Source organism: Gopherus flavomarginatus, chromosome 6 (genome assembly GCF_025201925.1).
Source record: "Gopherus flavomarginatus isolate rGopFla2 chromosome 6, rGopFla2.mat.asm, whole genome shotgun sequence".
Lineage (NCBI taxonomy): Eukaryota > Metazoa > Chordata > Testudines > Testudinidae > Gopherus > Gopherus flavomarginatus.
The window spans coordinates 30,139,331-30,157,072 of record NC_066622.1 but is presented as its reverse complement, the minus strand read 5'-3'; the positions used below and the strand labels follow the sequence as shown (position 1 = coordinate 30,157,072).

Genomic DNA, 17,742 nt, shown 5'->3' with positions numbered 1-17,742 from the left:
TTCATCTAAAGGGTCAATCTGAGCATTACCTGTCCCGTCCCCCCCGTCCTGTGCTGTGGCTCAGGTCCATGGGGTCTATCGGGGCTGTGAGGTCCTGGGTTGGCAAGGCCATGGGGACGACAAATGCCAGGAATAATCCTTGTTGCTACACGGGAATCCTGCCTGCCATTACAGACCATAGGGCCTGGGCAGTGTCAGCCCCAGGCTGCCAGGGGGCAGCACAGGCCTTCAAGACTAACTATGTCGGAGTGATTTACATGTACATTTCCCTGCCTGCCCCATGGTAAACCTGGAGTCACTGAGTGCAGAGGTTGCCAGCTCTGACCGTTAGACCCCACTGCCCTCTCAGAGCAGGGGACAGAAGCCAGGAGCCCTGACTCTCAGTTCCTCACATTGCCACGAGGTGGTGCTCAACCCACATCACTGCGCTAGGATCCCTCTATCCCAGCACAGAGGCCCCTTAGTTGGGGAGCCCCTGTCCCCGCCCACCCCGGAGCCTGGAACCAGGGCAGAATCACCCCCCTCCCTCAGTACAGAGCCTCCCCCCGCCTGGGAGAGTCCAGAGAGGGAAGGAAAATGGGGGAGGGGCTGGCCCCCTCCCTCCCCTCCTTCCTTCCTTCCTTCCTACAGGGATTGGGGCCGGGCGGGGGGGGTCAGTGTCTCCCCCAGCAGATCCAGCGGGGCCCAGCTCCATCAGCCACAGGCCAGTGTTTCTGGAGTCTCTTAAAACAACTAAGCAGAAACCGGGGCGGGTGGGGTGATTAGAACGGGGGGGGGGCTGTGGGGGCAGGAAAGCTCCCATAGCATCTGCCTGGGATGCTCCCTCAGCGCCCCGCGGGGCCGCTAGCACGGGGTGTGGGTACTATCTACAGGGCGGGTACTCCTGCCCCAACAGGGACAAGGCTAAGACCCAGAAAACTCACCTCTCGGCGGGCGCTGGATCGGAGCCAGGGTGCGGGGGGGGGAGGGGCTGTGCCCCACCCCCCCACCTCCCTGACCCAGCCATTCCCCCCAGCTGGGGCTGGAGGGGAGCGGAGCTGGCGCCCCCTAGTGGGGAGAGGCCCCGCGTCCCCCCCGCCCCCCCTCCTGGTTCCCACACACAAGGAATTCCATGCATTTCCGCGCTGCGTCTCCATCCGACCTGCAGCCCCCGCGGCTGGGCCCACTGTACCGTCCCCTGCTCGGCTCACACCACACACACCGAAACACACAACCCCCCCGCCACAAAGCCCGCCAAACACACACAACACCCCCGCCCCCCGGTGCAGAGATGCTCACCACGACCCCAACACGCACACCTGGTTCACAGCAGAGACAGCTGGGATCCCTGCCCCCTAGTCGAGGCTGCAGGCCGGGATTCCTGTTTTGCAGAGCTCCGACCCTTCCCTGTGTCCCCTCGCCTGGCCATGGGAGGGGTGCTCCAGAGCCTAGCGAACCTGAGCTGCTGGCCTCGGCCTCCCCAGGAATGGAGTCCCCTAGGGACTGCCAGTTGGCTTAGCAGACAGGGTGAGCAGGTAGGAGTGCGTGGAACAGCACGTGTGCAAATGCCCAGGGGTGTTCCCACAAGTGAGTGCACATGTGCAAATGCTCAGGTGTGCATGCACATGCATGGCACACACATTTGTGAGTGTGGGAGCAGCGAAGACAATGTGGTGGCACGGATGTGTGGCAGCATGGGAGGATGCATGTGTATGTGCAGGTGTGCAATGGGATGATGCTCACCCCAATGTGTGTATGATGAAGTGAGGAACACGTGCATGAACAGGAGGGTATGTATGCACATGCACAGGAACATGCATGCACGGGAGGGTGTGTGTACAGACAGGTGTGCGTGCCCAGGAATGTGTGTACACACGGGGGTATGCTTTCATGGAAAGGTGAGAAGGGACAAGAAACAGAGCTTGCACAGGAGAGCTTTTGTGTGTGTGTGTGTGTGTGTGTGTGTGTATGCCAGGGCCGCCCGGAGGGGGGGGGAGTGGGGTAATTTGCCCCAGGCCCTGGGCCCTGCAGGGGCTCCCAGGAGAGTTTTTTGGGGCCCCTGGAGCAGGGTCCTTCACTTGCTCCAGGGGCCCCGGAAAACTCTCGCGGGGCCTGGGCCCCCGGAGCTTCTGCTCCTGGTCTTCGCCAGCGGGGGAGGTCCTTCCACTCTGGGGCAGAAGGACCCCCGCTGTCGAATTACCGCCAAAGTGGGACCCGCTGCCGAAGTGCAGCTGGATCTTCGGCGGTAAGTTGGCAGCGGGGGGCCCTTCCATTCCAGGACCTGCCGCCAAAGTGCCCTGAAGACCCGTGGCGGGGCCCCCCGCTGCCGAATTACCGCCAAAGACCCAGCTGAACTACAGCGGCGGGTCCCTCTTCTGCGGTAATTCAGCCGCGGGGGGCCCCCCGCCATGGGTCTTCGGGGGCTTTGGCTGCGGGTCCCGGATCGGAATGACCCTCCGCCTCCGAATTACTGCCGAAGCGGGAGCCCCTCGCCGCTGAAGACATCAGGCCCCCAGAATCCTCTGGGCGGCCCTCATGTATGCATGCACAGCATGAACACACAAGTGTGCACATGTGCATGCATGTCAAACTAAGCTGCACATGGGGGTACTCACGTGTGGGAAAGTGAGGGCTAGGAACAATTCTGGTCCCTCTATGTCCCCACCCCCCACGCTCTCTCTTTCTCCCATGCAATGTGCACCTTTGTGTGCACTCACTCTCCTGTGCATGCACACCCATGTGCACACTGACTTCCCCCATCTGGGACCAGCTCCCCGTGGGAATCGCCCTGAACAGCATGAGGGCCTGGAGAGGATGGCGGGGAGGAAACTCACACTGAGCCTCTCCCCGCTCCCAGCAGGGCATGGGGGCGGGGGGAGTGAGGAGCCAAATTCCAGCCCAGTGTTCCAGCCTCCAGGTTTCTGGAACAAAGGGCTGAACTAGGTCCGGGTAGCAGTGTATGCAGAGTGTGTGTGTGTGTGTTGTGTGCATATGCACGTGTCTTTGTATGAGTGTGTCAGTGTGAGCCGCAGCATATGGTCACTGTACACACCCATTCTCTGCAGATTCACTGTCTGTCCCTTTCAGCAACTACTAAAGAAAGGCAGGGTGGTGGGGTGGGGAGTCTGGACTCCTGGGTTCTAGCCCCAGCCCTAGAAAAGTGGGGGTCTAGTGGTTAGAGCAAGGGGGCTGGGAGACAGGACTCTGGAATCTATCCCCAGCCCTAGGAGGGGAATGGGGTCTAGTGGTTAGAGTGGGGGGGGGGGCTGGGAGCCAGGACTCCAGGGATCTATCCCAGTTCTCGGAAAGGAGTGGGATTTGCATTTCTCATCCAGCTGCACACAAGGGAAGGTCTCACACACACATACCCTGCCTCCATCCTCTGGGTCAGGCCATCCAGGATCCCCCCAGCTGCCCCTCCCAGCTTGTATCCCCCTCTCCCTGGGCCTGGGACCAATTCTTTGCCTTACAAGGGCAGGGGCGGGCACTGTCCCATCCTGCCCCTCCCCACCGAGGGGAAAAGAAGGGCAGGGGCTCCGTGCGGAGGCGCAGAGCCGAGCAGGCAGCCGTGGGCGCCAGGACGATGCTGCGTCTCTGGCTGCTCCTCACTGGGTTGGTGGGGCCAGCGCGGGGCACCTGGCCAGGGCCCGAGGCTGCCTGGCCGGGGCCCGAGGCTGCCTGTGGTCCTGAGGGCTGCTACGTTGTCTTCTTCCAGCGCCGCAGCTTCCTGGAGTCCTGGCGGAGCTGCCGGGAGCGTGGCGGGAACCTGGCCACGCTCAAGCGCCATGAGGAGGCCGCCCAGGTAGCAGAGCTTCTGCAGGCCACGGGCCCAGGTACAGGGCAGCAGCGGCTCTTCTGGATCGGGTTGCAGCGCCAGCCACGCCAGTGCTTCCCCCAGCGCCCACTGCGTGGTTTCACCTGGACCACCGGCGACCAAGACACGCTCTACACCAACTGGGCGCAGGCTGAGCCGGCTGGGGGCACCGCTTGCTCGGCCTCGCGCTGCGTTGTGCTGAGCTACGGCCCGGCCATGCAGGAGAATTTCCAGTGGCTGGAGGGTTCATGCACCCTGCCCGTGGACGGCTTCTTGTGCCGCTTCAGCTTTGCCGGCATGTGCCACGGGCTGGCCACGGAGGAGACAGGGCCCGTGAGCTACACGACGCCCTTCGGCCAGGTCAGCAGCACCCTGAGCCACATCCCCTTTGGCACGGTGGCGTCCGTGGCCTGTGGCGGCGCAGCCCCTGTCTCGGTGCTGTGCATGCAGCGGGACGACGGCTCCGTGGGCTGGTCCAAGGAGGAGCCCCTGTGCGGGGAGGAGCAGGGGGACTGGTGTGAGGGTGACAATGGGGGCTGCCAGCAGCTGTGTGTGGATGAGGGTCCCAGCTACTCCTGCGAGTGCCACGCTGGCCACGCCTTGCTGCCCGACGGGCGCTCCTGTGCCCCAGCCGATGGCTGCCAGAATCACCCCTGCCAGTTTGAGTGCGTGCCAGGAGAGGACGGAGGGTACCGGTGCTTGTGCCCCGTGGGCTACATTTTAGCCAGCGATGGGCACGCGTGCGAGGACACGGATGAGTGTGCCACGGGCCCATGTGAGCAGCTGTGTGACAACTTCCCTGGCGGCTTCCAGTGCCGCTGCCAGCTGGGCTATGAGGACGACGGGGCCAGGGGCTGCGCCGACCTGGATGAATGCAGCTCCGCCCCGTGCGAGCACCAGTGCGAGAACACTGAGGGCTCCTATCTGTGTCTGTGCCACCTGGGCTTCAGCCCGGCCGAGGAGGCACCGCAGCACTGTGTCGACAACGATGAGTGCCAGATCCCCGGCGTCTGCCAGCAGATGTGCGTCAACTATGTGGGCGGCTTCGAGTGCTACTGCACCGAGGGCTACGAGCTGGAGGCTGACGGCATCAGCTGTGCCCCTCTGGCAGAGCCCCCCGTGCTGGCCACCAGGCAGCAGACCTTCTACCCACACTTCAGGGACCAGCAGGAGTGGGGGGCGGAGGTGCTGCAGGTTTTGGGGACGGACGAGCCTTTCAGCCTGACCCAGGAGTTCCCCGACCCCACTGCTTCCCCCTCTGATCTCTCTCCTGCAGCCCCACACCCCAGCACTGGCCATGCAGCCCCTCGCCCCTCCACTATCCCACCAGCATCCACCACCAGCCCCCTAATCCCTTCCACAACCACTGGTCCCCCAGACCCCACCATCAGCCCCCCAATATCTTCCACAACCACTGGTCCCCCAGACCTCACCACTGGCCCCCCAATCCTCAGTAGCACCACCCTGATCCCTCCCACATCCACTGCTCCCCCAGAGCCCACCAATGGCCCCACAGTTCCTCACACCAGCCCTGCTATCACTCCCACAATTGGTCCCCCAACCCCCAGCCCCAGCCCCCCAAGCTCCAAATCTCCAAGATCCCCTGGTGCTCCTGCCTCACCTTACAGTGTGGGGGAGGGGGACCCTGCTGCAGATAGGGCCAGGGCGCCACTGCCCCCTTCGGAAGACCCCAGCACCTCTCCAGGTGGGGAGCGGGCACGGAGGAAGCGAGATGACCGGTGGCTGCTGGTGGCATTGCTGGTGCCCCTCTGTGTCTTCCTGGTGATCATGGTGGCGTTGGGCATCGTGTACTGTACCCGCTGTGGCGCCAGGGCCAAGAGCCGCAGTGTCACACAGTGCTACCGCTGGGTCACCAGTGCGGGCGGCAAGGGTCCCCTCCACCCCCCTGCAGGGGCCCATCTGACCACCTGCCGGACCAGCGTCTGAGACTGTGGGGGCCCAGAACACAAAGGAACCAGGACTCGCCCCCCCATCAGCTGGGAGATGAGACCCCCCTGGCTGGGATGCCAGGACTGGCCTGCCACCCTCCCCAGCTGAGACCCAAGAGCCACCCCGTAGCCCCTGGCTGGGACATGGAGGCCGACGCCCTGACTGGAGCAAGGGCCCTGCAGCCACCCTGCCCCCTGGCTGGGACATGGACCCCCATTTATTTCCCAACTCCCCAGCTGGAGCATGGTCCCCCCACAACTGTCCTGCCTCCATCAGCCTGGAATTGCGCAGTGGCTGTCCTGGAGATGGAATTACCCTCACCCCAGGGCTGGCACTAGGTCTAGGACTGGGCCCCACGATCCAAGGCAGAGACATGGATCCCCTACACCCTGCCTGGGAAACTGCCCCCCCCCCCCATATCAGGGGTGGGTTTCTCCTTATCTTGCTCCTTGGACTTCTGCTGAATGGACACAGGAGCCGCCTCCACTGCTCTGGGGCCCCCTCTGATTGTGGGGAACCTCTGATGGGACCCACTGCTACCCCCACCCAAGAAAAGCTTCAAGAAACTGACAGGGATGGAGAAGTGCCTGCAGGACTTGAGAGACCTCTGGAACTGGGGGTCACAGAGCCAAGAGGGGAGGGAAGTGGGGGCCTGGAGCTAGGGGAAAGGGGAGTCATGGGGGGCTCAGGATAGGGGTTGTGGGAGGTCTCAGGGAGAGAATGTGGGGGGCCTCTGAGGGCGTGGAGGTTCAGGGGGCCTCCAGATGCTGTTCCATTCTTAACGTGTGTTGCTCTCACAATAAAGGGGTGGAGCCCGCACTGCCTGCAGCTGGACAGCTTTACTGGGGTGGGGGCTGGGAGTCAGGACTCCTGAGTTCTGTTCCCAAACAGTTTTACTGAGAGGGAGGGAGTCAATCCCTGACTCCATGATGGAAACCTTGGAATTGGCATTGTGTGAGAAATCTGTGGGGTCATTGGCTACTGAGCCCCACACTCAGCCCCCTGGAGATCCAGGACTCCTGGGTCGATACTAGCCCTGGGAGGGGAGTGGGGACTGGTGGGTTAGAGTGGGGGGGGAGGCCACTACTCATGGGTCTCCCTGGGAGCAGGCAGGGATGTTTGAATCTGCTGTTGCCTCTGTAATTAAAGCCCCTGGTGGCAGGAAGCTCCCTGTACCAACTCCCCTCTCCCCTGGGGCTTTCCCACCAAGTGAGCGATGGTCCCCCAGAGTCTGTGTCCCACTGGGGTGGGCTGAGACATGGCTCCCCCACTTAACCCTTCACTAAAGCCAGGAGCATGCCACTCCCCTGTCCTGTGGTAAGCTGGGCTGTCTTCAGCTCTTACACTAAGCGGGGGCAGGTCTGTGGAGACCTCCAGGAGGTTGTGAGAAGAGGTTGAGGCTCACTTCCCGCCCTAAAGGATCCTGCAATGAGCAGTTACCCAGTCGCTGCGCCTCACTCCAGAGGTGGCTGCATCTCTGCGCTGGGTGAGGGATCCCTGCCCCATGCTCAGCCCCAGCAGTGGCTTAATCTCAGTGCCAGGTGAGGCGTCCCTGCATAAACAACCCCCAATGCGCCACCCCAGAGGTGGCTGCATCTCAGAGGCAGGGAAGTGATTTCTCTGTGTACAATGTGTACAAACCATTAGTAAATATTGTAAACTGAGTCTGGCTATGGATTAAATGTTCTACAGCTTCTTAGGTGGGGAAATACGCCTTGTTATCCCAGCCTTGGGCTGCTCCCTCCCCCTCTGCCAGTCCTGACCCACAGCCCTCTGCTATCCAGGCCTGGGCTTCCTCAGCTCCAGCCCACTGTGCAGTGAAGGGTTAATACTGCAGGGGCCCAGAGAGCCCCCCACCCCAGCCGGATGGGGGAAGGTTTCCTGGGCTCCCTGCCCCAGAGCCGCCCGACCTGTTAGCACAAACTGGAAACAGACTCTGGCCTGACGCAAACACTTGGCAAACAATGGCCCCTAGGCACCTTGGGGGGGGGGCGGAATGGGAGGGGTGCTGGGAGCATGGGGGGGGGGCCGGGAGAGGAAGGGGGCAGGGGGGAAGGGAAGGAGATTTTGGCTCCTTCAGCTGATTGAGTTTCCCAATGTCTGTGCCCAATTGAACTCCAGCTCCCCCACGTGCCAAGACACACGGACACCCAGAGACATTTCCGTACACTGACCTCCCCAAGACATGCTCACATGCAATATACCAACATGCACCCACACACACCCAGAGACACGTGCACCCCACCCTGGAGACACATGTGTGCACATGCTGGTGCGAGCATTCACACACAGACATGCACATACAAACATGCACACATGCCAGCGTGAACACACATGCACTCAGACATGTGCTTTTCCCCCCTCGAGACACATGCACACACACACACTGGTGCAAGCACACACACACACACACACACACACCCCGCAAGGTGAACACCTTCACACCTGAGCTGTACATGTGTTCACGCACCCTCCCCCCTGCTGATGGTTCCCCCCATGGATTTCCCTGGGTCGGGCCTGAGCAAACGCTATAAATGTGACAGTGAGCAGGCTAGGCGGTGTGTGCGTGTGTGTGCGCATTGTGTGTCTGTGCAAGTGTTAGTGTAAGTGTGTGCTTGCCCTGCCCCCTGCTGGCTGGATCAGGGAGCTGCACAGGCCCTGGGCCCTGCTGGGGGGAGCCGGCATCCCCCAGCTATGGTCAACTAAGGGAGTTTGCAGCCTTCAGGTGCCGACAACATGGCACCCTCACATGTACCCCCTCCTGACACAGCCTGCATGTGGGACAGGCCTGGGATAGCAGGGGGCTGTGGGTCAGGCATAGGGGGCACTGGCAGAGGCAGAGTTGTGGGGTGGGGGCAGGACTGACTCTGCATGTTTATGGGGGGTGTATCTGGGGGCAAGCAGGTTGAACCCCAACATACTGTCCCCCCACCCCCTTTCCCCCAGTTCCCTGCGTTTGTCCCCCACCGCCCAAGATGGACAGGAATGTGCCGAGGAGAGGGGGGAGTGTTGAGAAGGGTTAATTAGAGCCAGACGGGCGGAGAAGCCAGAAGAATCCCGGCTCTGTGGGGCCTAATGAAGAGCAGATGGGGCTGTGTGGTTGGGACTGGGACCCCTCCATGGCCTAACTCCCCTCCCCCCTATAACATGGCCCCCCATTGTCCCAAAGACCCCTCCTGGCCTCCCCCACAGCACAGCCCCCGCCCTTAGCCTGGCACAGCCCCACTATCCACTCCTACAGTCCCCTGCCTCCCCCATCGACCATGACACCCCCACTCTGCCCTCACCATTCACCCAGCACAGAGCCAATACTTGCCCCCAGGGCCCCCACCCTCCAACACCATGGCCCCCCACAGCACTGCCCTCCTTCAGTACAGGCCCCCATTCCTTGATACCCTTTCTATGGCTCCTTATAATCCCTGCCCCCAGTTACCCCCAGCCCATTGTCCCTAATCCTTGTCATCCCCCCTGTGGTGACCCCAAATCTTTCCCTCACCGAGACCCGCAGGGTCCCCCCCCCAAGCACTTGCAGAGAGTGACCCATACCGCTGCTCTGCTCTTGGGGGACAGGGTGTCCTTCACCAGCAGCGGGTTTAAAGGGGTTCTGTCCCTGTTCACCATGGTGGGGAGCTGCTTGCCCGGTGGCCTGGCAGAAACGTGTGCGGGAGGATATCCTCATAGGAACATAAAGGGCCGGGTTGATGCTCGTGCGGGCACATCATGAGCACGAGGGGCTGGGCAGACGACCGTGTGAGCGGGTGCGTCGTGAGCATGAGGGGTTGGTTGGATGTCCATGAGGGCGGGTGGATCGTGTGCACAAAGGGCCGGGCAGACGCCCGTGCAGGTGGGTGCATCGTGTGCAGAAGGGGCTGGTCAGACGTCCGTGCGAGGGGGTGTGTCATGAGCACACGGGGCCAGGTGGATGCCTGTGTGAGCGGGTGCGTTGTGAGCACGAGGGGCCGGGCAGACGCCTGTGATGGCAGGTGTGTCGTGAGCACGAGGGGCTGGGCAGACGCCTGTGATGGCAGGTGTGTCGTGAGCACGAGGGGCCGGGCAGATGCCTGTGAGGGCAGGTGTGTCGTGAGCATGAGAGGCCAGGTGGACGCCCATGTGGGCAAGTGGGCATGTCAGGAGGAGCAGGGCCGTAAGTGTGACCATGCAGAGATCTCACACACGTGCAGAAGCCTGAGGACCCATGTGGTCCCCAAGAACTTGTTCTGAACATGTGACCTGGCTCACCCCAAGTCACTCGTGACCCCTGGCTGAGGGGTGCAATAAGCCAGCCTGCAGCCCCCCAGTGCCCCTCCCCCACTGCATGGACACACAGACTGCCTGGGCTGCTCTTCTGCAGAAGCCTGAGGCCTGCCCCAGCAGTGGGGGTGGGGAGCAGTGATCCAGGTCGGGCAGGGGGCAGAGCTGAAGGGGGGGCTGGGAAAGGAAGTGCTGGGACCACCCAATGAGTCCCAGCCATGACTCAGCAGTGGGAGCCAGAAAGAGGCACAGAGGAACTGGGGAAACCTCCCCCCCAGCTCTGCCAATGCCCCTCACTCCTGACCTTCAGCCCCCTGCTATCCCAGCCCTGGGCTCCCCCCTAGCTCGGCAAGTGCCCCTCAGTCCTGACCCAGAGCCCCCGGATATCGCAGTCCTGCCCACCTAGCTCTGCCAGTGCCCCTCACTCCTGACCCACAACCCCCTGCTACCCCAGCCCTGAGCTGCCCACCTGAGGCAGAGACCCAGGTAGGGTAGCCTGGCCCATCCCTGCGCCACAGGGTGGATGGTCCCTGGAAATCAGCCAGGCCCAGGCCTCAGGCTTCTGCAGAGGAGCTGCCCAGGCAGTCTGTTTGTCTTGGCTGGAGCTACAGCCCCCTCTCCCCCCCAAGCTTCCTGCCACCTCCCCCACAGAGCGGAGATATGGGGGAGGCACAGGCTCATCTTACAGGATCCCAGAGTGGAGATAGCAGGGGTGTGTGGATTGGGATTGAGGGTCATCAGCACCACTGGGGGAGGGGGACCCCAAGAGCTGTCTGAGTATGGGGGTACAGGAGCCCTTGCTGTGCCCATCACTCTTGTCCCAGCTCAGCACCACTGCCGGGGAAGCATGCAGGGTGAGTGTGTGTTTGTGAGTTCATAGGGTGTGTGTGTGTGTGTGTGCTGGTTCTGTGTGTGAGCCTGATGGGAAAAGCAGGTTGGTTCGGTGTGAGCGTGCCCAGCCAGGTGCAGGGGAGTGTGTATGTGAGTGCAGTGAGTGTGCACAGCCAGGTGCGGGGGAGTGTGTGTGTGTGTCAGCGCAGTGTGAGTGTGCACAGCCAGATGCATGGGAATGTCGGTGTGTGTCAGTGCAGTGTGAGTGTGCACAGCCAGGTGCGTGGAAATGTCCATGTGTGTCAGTGTAGTGTAAGTGTGCACAGTCAGGTGTGGGAGAGAGTATGTATGTGTCTGTCAGTGCAGTGTGAGTGTGCAGGTGGTTAGTGCCTGTGCACAAGTGTGGGTGTGCACCTAGCTGGCTGTGCGAGGCACACACAACTGGTCAGAGTTTGGCTAGCCAGCAGGGGGCTGTGGTGGTAGGAGGGATGCAGGCGGTGGGGGAGGGAATCAGGGGCTGGTTCACGCCTGTGAGGGCATGTGGGAGTGAGTGTGAAAACAGGCCCTGGACACAACAGAAGGGAAGCTGAGTGACCCCAGCTCTACCCTCCCCTCCCTTATCCCCAGCTCTGGGAGGGGAGTGGGATCTAGTGCGTTAGAGGGGGAGGTCTGAGACCCAGGACTCCTGGGTTCCCTCTGGCTCAGGGAGGGTCTATCTTTTGTCTCAGCCATGGCTCAGTGACAGGATCGCTGGTGGGGCAGGAGCAGGCACTGCCTCCTTAGGATGAGGGGGATTAATGAGCATCCAGCCCCCATCCCATCATAGGGACTGCAACTTACCCGCTATGGGGGAGGAAGGGTGCAGTGGGTACTGGGGGAGGTGATAGTATGCATGGAGGGGAGATGGGGGCTGACAGAGGGGAAGAGAAGCCCAAAGTGAGGCTGAGAAGGGCTGGGCACGCTGCCAGCTCCCACTTTGTACTGTCCCGTTTGACTGCGTTTAACCCCCTCGGCTCAGAGCTAAGGACGCTTCTGCTAGCCCTCCGTCAGGCTTTGTTTTTGTAGGGTCTCTCAGAGATCAGCGTGTCATGGTGGGATATCTGAGGGGCAGTAGAGCTGTGGGGGAGCCCAGGGCTGGGACAACAGGGGGCTGGCGGTTGGGACTGAGGGGCAGCACTGAGCTGGGGATTGAGCCCCTGCTCAGGAGAAAGCGCTGGCTCTGCAAGGAGCAAGACCTATTCTCTGCTAAACCCATTTCCTGTCACAGCCCTAGGGGACCCGCTCCAGTGCCTGGTGGAGCCATCAGCAGCCAGAGGGGGGCACGAGCGCCATGTGGCACTGTGCCCCCACTGCTGCCCCAGATCCCAGCAGCCGTGCAGCCATCCTGTCCCCTAACAGCTCGCCCCACCCCTGCACTGCCCACACGCTGCTCACAGGGGGTCGCCCAACCGAGCTGGAACAGAACCCAGGAGCCCTGACTCCCAGCCTCCCCCCCACTGCCTCTCACTCCAGCCCTGCAGCCCAACCCTGCCTCTGTCCTGTCTCTGTCCCTTCTCTGTGGGAGGGATGCAGCTGTGATGGTCGGAGGAAGGAGGAGGCTCTGGGGAAGCCCCCCCCTTGTCTATCTCCGGGTGGGGGGGGGGGAATATTTGAGGCTTGACAGTCTGGGAGGAGCCAGGCTAGGACCTGCACGTCACCAGGAAAGTATCTGAGCAAAGAGCCAAAGGATGGGATGGGAGAGCAGGGCCAAGCTTTGCATGGGACATTGGGGCCTTTCCCCTCCAGGGGGTGCCAGCTCCCATCTGACCCCAGGATTTGTGTGTGTGTGGGGGAGACTGGCTCCCAGGGGATGGGGAATGGGATATGGGGCTTTCTCCCTCTTGGGGTGCTGACTCCAATCTACCCTCCTCTTAGAGGAGAGCCCCTGGGGCAGGGCGGTGTGGTGGGGGCAAGAGGCCTGTGAGTGGCTACAGGTGAGACCCAGAGGTGCTGGAACTAGGGGTGCTGCAGCACCCCCTGGCTTGAAGCGGTTTCCATCATACCCAGGGGTTAGTTTGGTTCAATGGCTCTCAGCTCCCCCACTGTACAAATTGTTCCAGTGCCCTTGGTGAGACCTGGGGGAAACTCCCCCTGGGAGCCAGGCAGACCTGGAGACTGAATGTGTCTGTTTGTCCCCTTTGAACGTGCCCTGTTCTTGTATGACACAGCCCTGGTTCTGCTCAGCTATCCCAGCACCTCCAGGCCCAGAGACCTGCTCCCAGCCTTCACGGGGTTGGCGTGCAAGGGATACAGCATGTTCCCCACAACTAGTGCACTGGGCAGGCTAGTGCAGGTGAGAGTGCGTATCGATGAGCGGCTCTGTGTCCATGTTGGTGTACATGTATGCACGGGTGTGTATGAGCAAACACTGCATTAAACATCCCCTCCCTGCCTGTAGCTGGTCACACTCACATGCGTTGCCATGCTAACCAGGCCGACGAGTTGAAAGGGGCACTCGCAGCCTTGCCTCTCCCACATAGAGCCAGCACCGACCTGGCCCGGACTCCTGGGTTCTAACCCAGCTCTAGGAGGGGTGGAGTGTTAAGGGGAGAGGTGGTTCAGGACACCCCAGCACCCCAGGGAAAGTGAGTCATCACAGCAGGAATGTGATGGGCTCACGCGTTCCTCGCTCACACCCACCCCACCCGACACAAGCCGGCTGGACCCACAACAACATCTGGATCTGCTCAGCAGCTGGAGCGCCCATGGGGGGGCGGCAGCAGCAGTGAGAGCAAGGATGGGATTGTGCCAGGCTTTGCTGGGCCTGGAGCTCCCTTCCTCTAACCCAAGCTGGGTCAGTGCCCCCCAGAACATACTGGGTGCCACTAACTGGGACTCTCCTCCATATGGACCCCTTCAGAGCTGACTGGGAGTGAAATAGAGTCTAATATCACAGAGCAGGGACTGGAACCCAGAAGTCCTGCTCTAACCACTGGACCTACTCCCCTCCCAGAGCCAGGCATAGAACCCAGGAGTCCTGGTTCCCTTGAAGTACTAGGCCCCACCGTTTTCTTCCTGCAGTCCAGTGGTTTGGTCCCTAAGCCCTGTGCAGTGTGGGACAGACCCTGCTTAGCAGCTGGGAGAGCGTGGTCCAGGCTCGATTCCCAGCCCCCTGGGGTCCGAGTTCCCAGGGAATGTGGCCCCAGCAGGAAAGGAAAGCAAGCAACCTCTTCCCAGAGTGGATAAATATAGCTCAGGGGTGGGCAGGGGGTCACAGACAGGAAGGAACAGGGTGGCAGCTTCCGGCCAGCCCTCTCCGTCCTTGAGTGACCCACAGCGACACCGACACAACCCCATGATTCCTCCTCCCACACAGGCACCCAGCATCTGGGCTGCCAGGAGCTTGCTGAAACAGAGGGGGGATACAGCAGAGACAGGAACCGAGACTCCCTCCACCCCCGCAATAAACCCTTTGGGGCCCAAACCAGACAGTCCTTCCATCCTGTCCCACAACAGCTCACTCCCCCCCCACAGAGTGAAAGGACCTGTGTCCCATTCCCCACAGATGTAGGGGGCTGTCTCCTTGGCGGGGGCAAAGTTGTGGTGGGACCGAGGGATGGGAGAAGCAGGGAGTGAGAGGTGAGGACACAGAGTTCCTCCCCCACACTGCTACCACTCACCAGACCACCCACCCCTCCCCATAGCCTGGTGGGGGAGAGACATACAGAGCATCTTCCCCCACAGCCCACATACCCCACTGGCAGGAAACCTGCCCCCCCCCAGCACACCTGCAGGAACCCCACATCCCTAACCACACAGAAGACCCTCTAATACTCATACCTCCTCCCTCAATCTAATGTGCCCCCTCCCCACCCTGCAGGAACCCCCTCCACCCAAAGTGTCCTAGTCTCACCTGCTCAGAGCAACACCCCCACAGCCCTCCCCACCCCTCAGTCACCCTCTCCCTACTCTCCAGCCATGCAGGGCCCACTCCAGGAGGCACAAAGGTGGCTACTGCCCCTGTGGAGGGCAGATCCTGCATTGCTAGGGACCAGGCTGTGACCTGGCAAACTTGCCTCTTATGGGGCAAATGACCCCATGTGCCATTTCCCACCCCCCCGAGCTAGCCAGCCAGTCCTGTTCCCCCTTCTGTCCCCCAGCTTGGGCTGGATGGGAGCTGGTGCCAGAGGGGAAAGGCTCCACAGTGCAGGGTGAGTGCAGCAATCAGGGGTGGGGAAGAGCTCCACACTCTCTCACACCCCACATGAGCTCACAGCAGCCCCAGCTGCTCCCGGCCCCGCTGGCCCATGGACAGGCTGACGCAAGGGCAGGGAATTGGGGCCGGAGCATGAGGGTGGGTGGGACGGGGACAGGGGTCAGTGCCCAGGGATAGAACTGGGCCAGTCACGGGGCGTCAGCTGCTGTAGCCGGTGCTGCCAAAGATCCTGCAGCCTGGCCCAATGCACAGCTCTGCCGATGCTCTTCCAGCCCAGCTTGCAGCCCCTCTGTATCCCAGCCCCGGGCTCCCCTCCAGCTCCACCAGAGCCCCTCAATCCCAGCCCCGGGCTCCCCCCCAGATCCACCAGAGCCCCTCAATCCCAGCTCCGGGCTCCCCTCCAGCTCCACCAGAGCCCCTCAATCCCAGCCCCGGGCTCCCCCCCAGATCCACCAGAGCCCCTCAATCCCAGCTCCGGGCTCCCCTCCAGCTCCACCAGAGCCCCTCAATCCCAGCCCCGGGCTCCCCCCCAGATCCACCAGAGCCCCTCAATCCCAGCCCTGGGCTCCCCTCTCAGCTCTACCAGAGCCCCTCAATCCCAACCCCAGGCTCCCTCCTCAGCTCCTCCAGAGCCCCTCAATCCCAGCCCCGGGCTCCCCCCTCAGCTCTACCAGAGCCCCTCAATCCCAGCCCCGGGCTCCCCCCTCAGCTCCTCCAGAGACCCTCAATCCCAGCCCCAGGCTCCCCCCCCAGCTCCGCCACAGCCCCTCAATCTCAGCCTCGGGCTCCCCCCCAGATCCACCAGAGCCCCTCAACTCCTGCCCCGGTCCCCCCCTCGGTTCCGCCAGAGCCCCTCAATCGCAGCCCCGGGCTCCTCCCCCCCGGCTCCACCAGAGCCCCTCAATCCCAGCCCACAGCCTCTGGGGTCCCAGACCTGGGCTGTCTCCCCAACACTCCAAATTCATAACTGAGTTACAATCTCACTGATTCAGGATACGGGTGGAGTGATGTTGCCCCCTGCAGGCGTGATCGTAGCACTACACCTGGACTCTATTCAGTTAGTTCAATGATGAATTTAACATTTCAATTAATGTCTTTTGGGTGCCGGTTCCCACCGGCTGCCTCAGGAGGGCAGGGAATGAGATATGGGCCTTTTCCTTCGGGGGAGCACCAGCTCCAATCCAGCCCCAGGGAAGGGGACTGGGTGACTGGCTCAGGGGCACAGACCACGACCATGTCTTTCTGACACCAAACCACTCCAGGACTCCTTCAGGCCCTGCTCTTCACACAGTGGATCTCCTCAGTAGAACAATGTTGGGAGCGGGGGCACACACAGAGGCTGATTTTGTAGTGATACAGTTATCCCAGGACAGCCCCTCAGGTGGATCCTGTTATCCCAGGATAAAGGTGCTTTAACCCCACTTATCTTATTCTCTTGTGTACAGCTATCCTGTATCCTGGTACAGCTGCACCCTCAGCAGGGGCAGGAAGTATCCTAGTGCTGAAATGAGACCGGGAGTGCTCCAGCCGGACCACGTGTGTGCGCTGACTGGCTTCTACGCTGCCGTACCTATCCCCAGGACCTTAGGGAAGCCATAAAAAGGTTCCTTCCTTGGACAGCAGCTGTGGGCTTTTGCGAAGTGCTGCCCCAGGCGTATTCCACTAGAGGTGCCCCTGTGCCACAGTCCTCCCAGAACAGATATTTTTGCCAGCAGCACCCCTCTGGTCCACACCTGCACCCCAGCTACCCCATGCCCCGTTTCGAGGCCACAGGAGGTGGAGTGGACCAGTGCCTTCACCATCTGGGCTCCCAGAGCAGACAGCAGGCTCCACAGCAGAGGGGAAGGGGGGCAGGATGTAGAACAGACACAGGGCCAACACATTGCAAAGAATCCCTGCTACTGCAGATAACTGCCCTATCTTCTCAAGTGCTTGTCCCAATGCATGCTACATTCCAGGGACCTCCCAAGCAGGGCTCTGAGCCCTGCCTGCCACCGACAGGAGAATCACCTGCCCAATCTGCAGTACCTGGGAAGGGTATGCATAGAGCCCCATGTGGTGGCTCAGCTCCGGGAAAGCTCCTCAGGTGGCCCACAAAGGACACCTTGAGCCCTTGTCAAATGAGCTCTAACCATGCTTGGAGGATCTTGTGTGGCAGCCTCAAAACACGTCAGATGCAGCTCAGACCCCATTCCCCCAGTCAACGAGACAGACTGGCTCAGGGAAGCCCTTATGGTTTTTTGTCTGGAGGGAAAAGGCTAAAGGTCTCCAAACCCATGACGTGTGTAACTTGGCCTCACCCGTTTGCGTGACATTTCAGATACCACACAGCATTACAAGACTCACCACCGCAGAACAGCCCCTCACAGCGAGGCCCTGCATGGCAGCACACTCTGCCTCAGTTTCCCCACAACAATCTTCAGCCTACTCCAGCCATACGGATGACAGGCTGCAGTGACGTGACCTTCCACTAACTCATTAAGAGACATCCATCCTGTTCTGGGACTCAACATCCAAAACAACCCCCCGACCCCCAATGAGCCTTTGCCCCAGTTCCCAACTGGATCCACTCCTTCCTTCTCAAGGGATCTGTCCTCTTTCCTCTAATTCACATACACTTCTGCCCACCTGCTGTGCTCAGCTTCCAGGCCAGCCATGCTTCCCATCTGCCCCCATAGCCCCTCTTGGGGTCCTCCCCAAGCAGCCACACCCAGACACCTTG

General features: G+C 61.4%; 1 protein-coding gene across 1 annotated transcript; it reads left to right on the top strand.

The window, feature by feature from the left end:
* The first annotated feature begins 3,550 nt into the window (after positions 1-3,550).
* Positions 3,551-6,385, top strand: CD248 (CD248 molecule). The gene has a single exon (XM_050960694.1). The coding sequence runs from the start codon at positions 3,563-3,565 to the stop codon at positions 5,738-5,740; it is 2,178 nt and encodes a 725-aa protein (XP_050816651.1). The 5' UTR covers positions 3,551-3,562; the 3' UTR covers positions 5,741-6,385.
* The last annotated feature ends 11,357 nt before the right edge of the window (positions 6,386-17,742 follow it).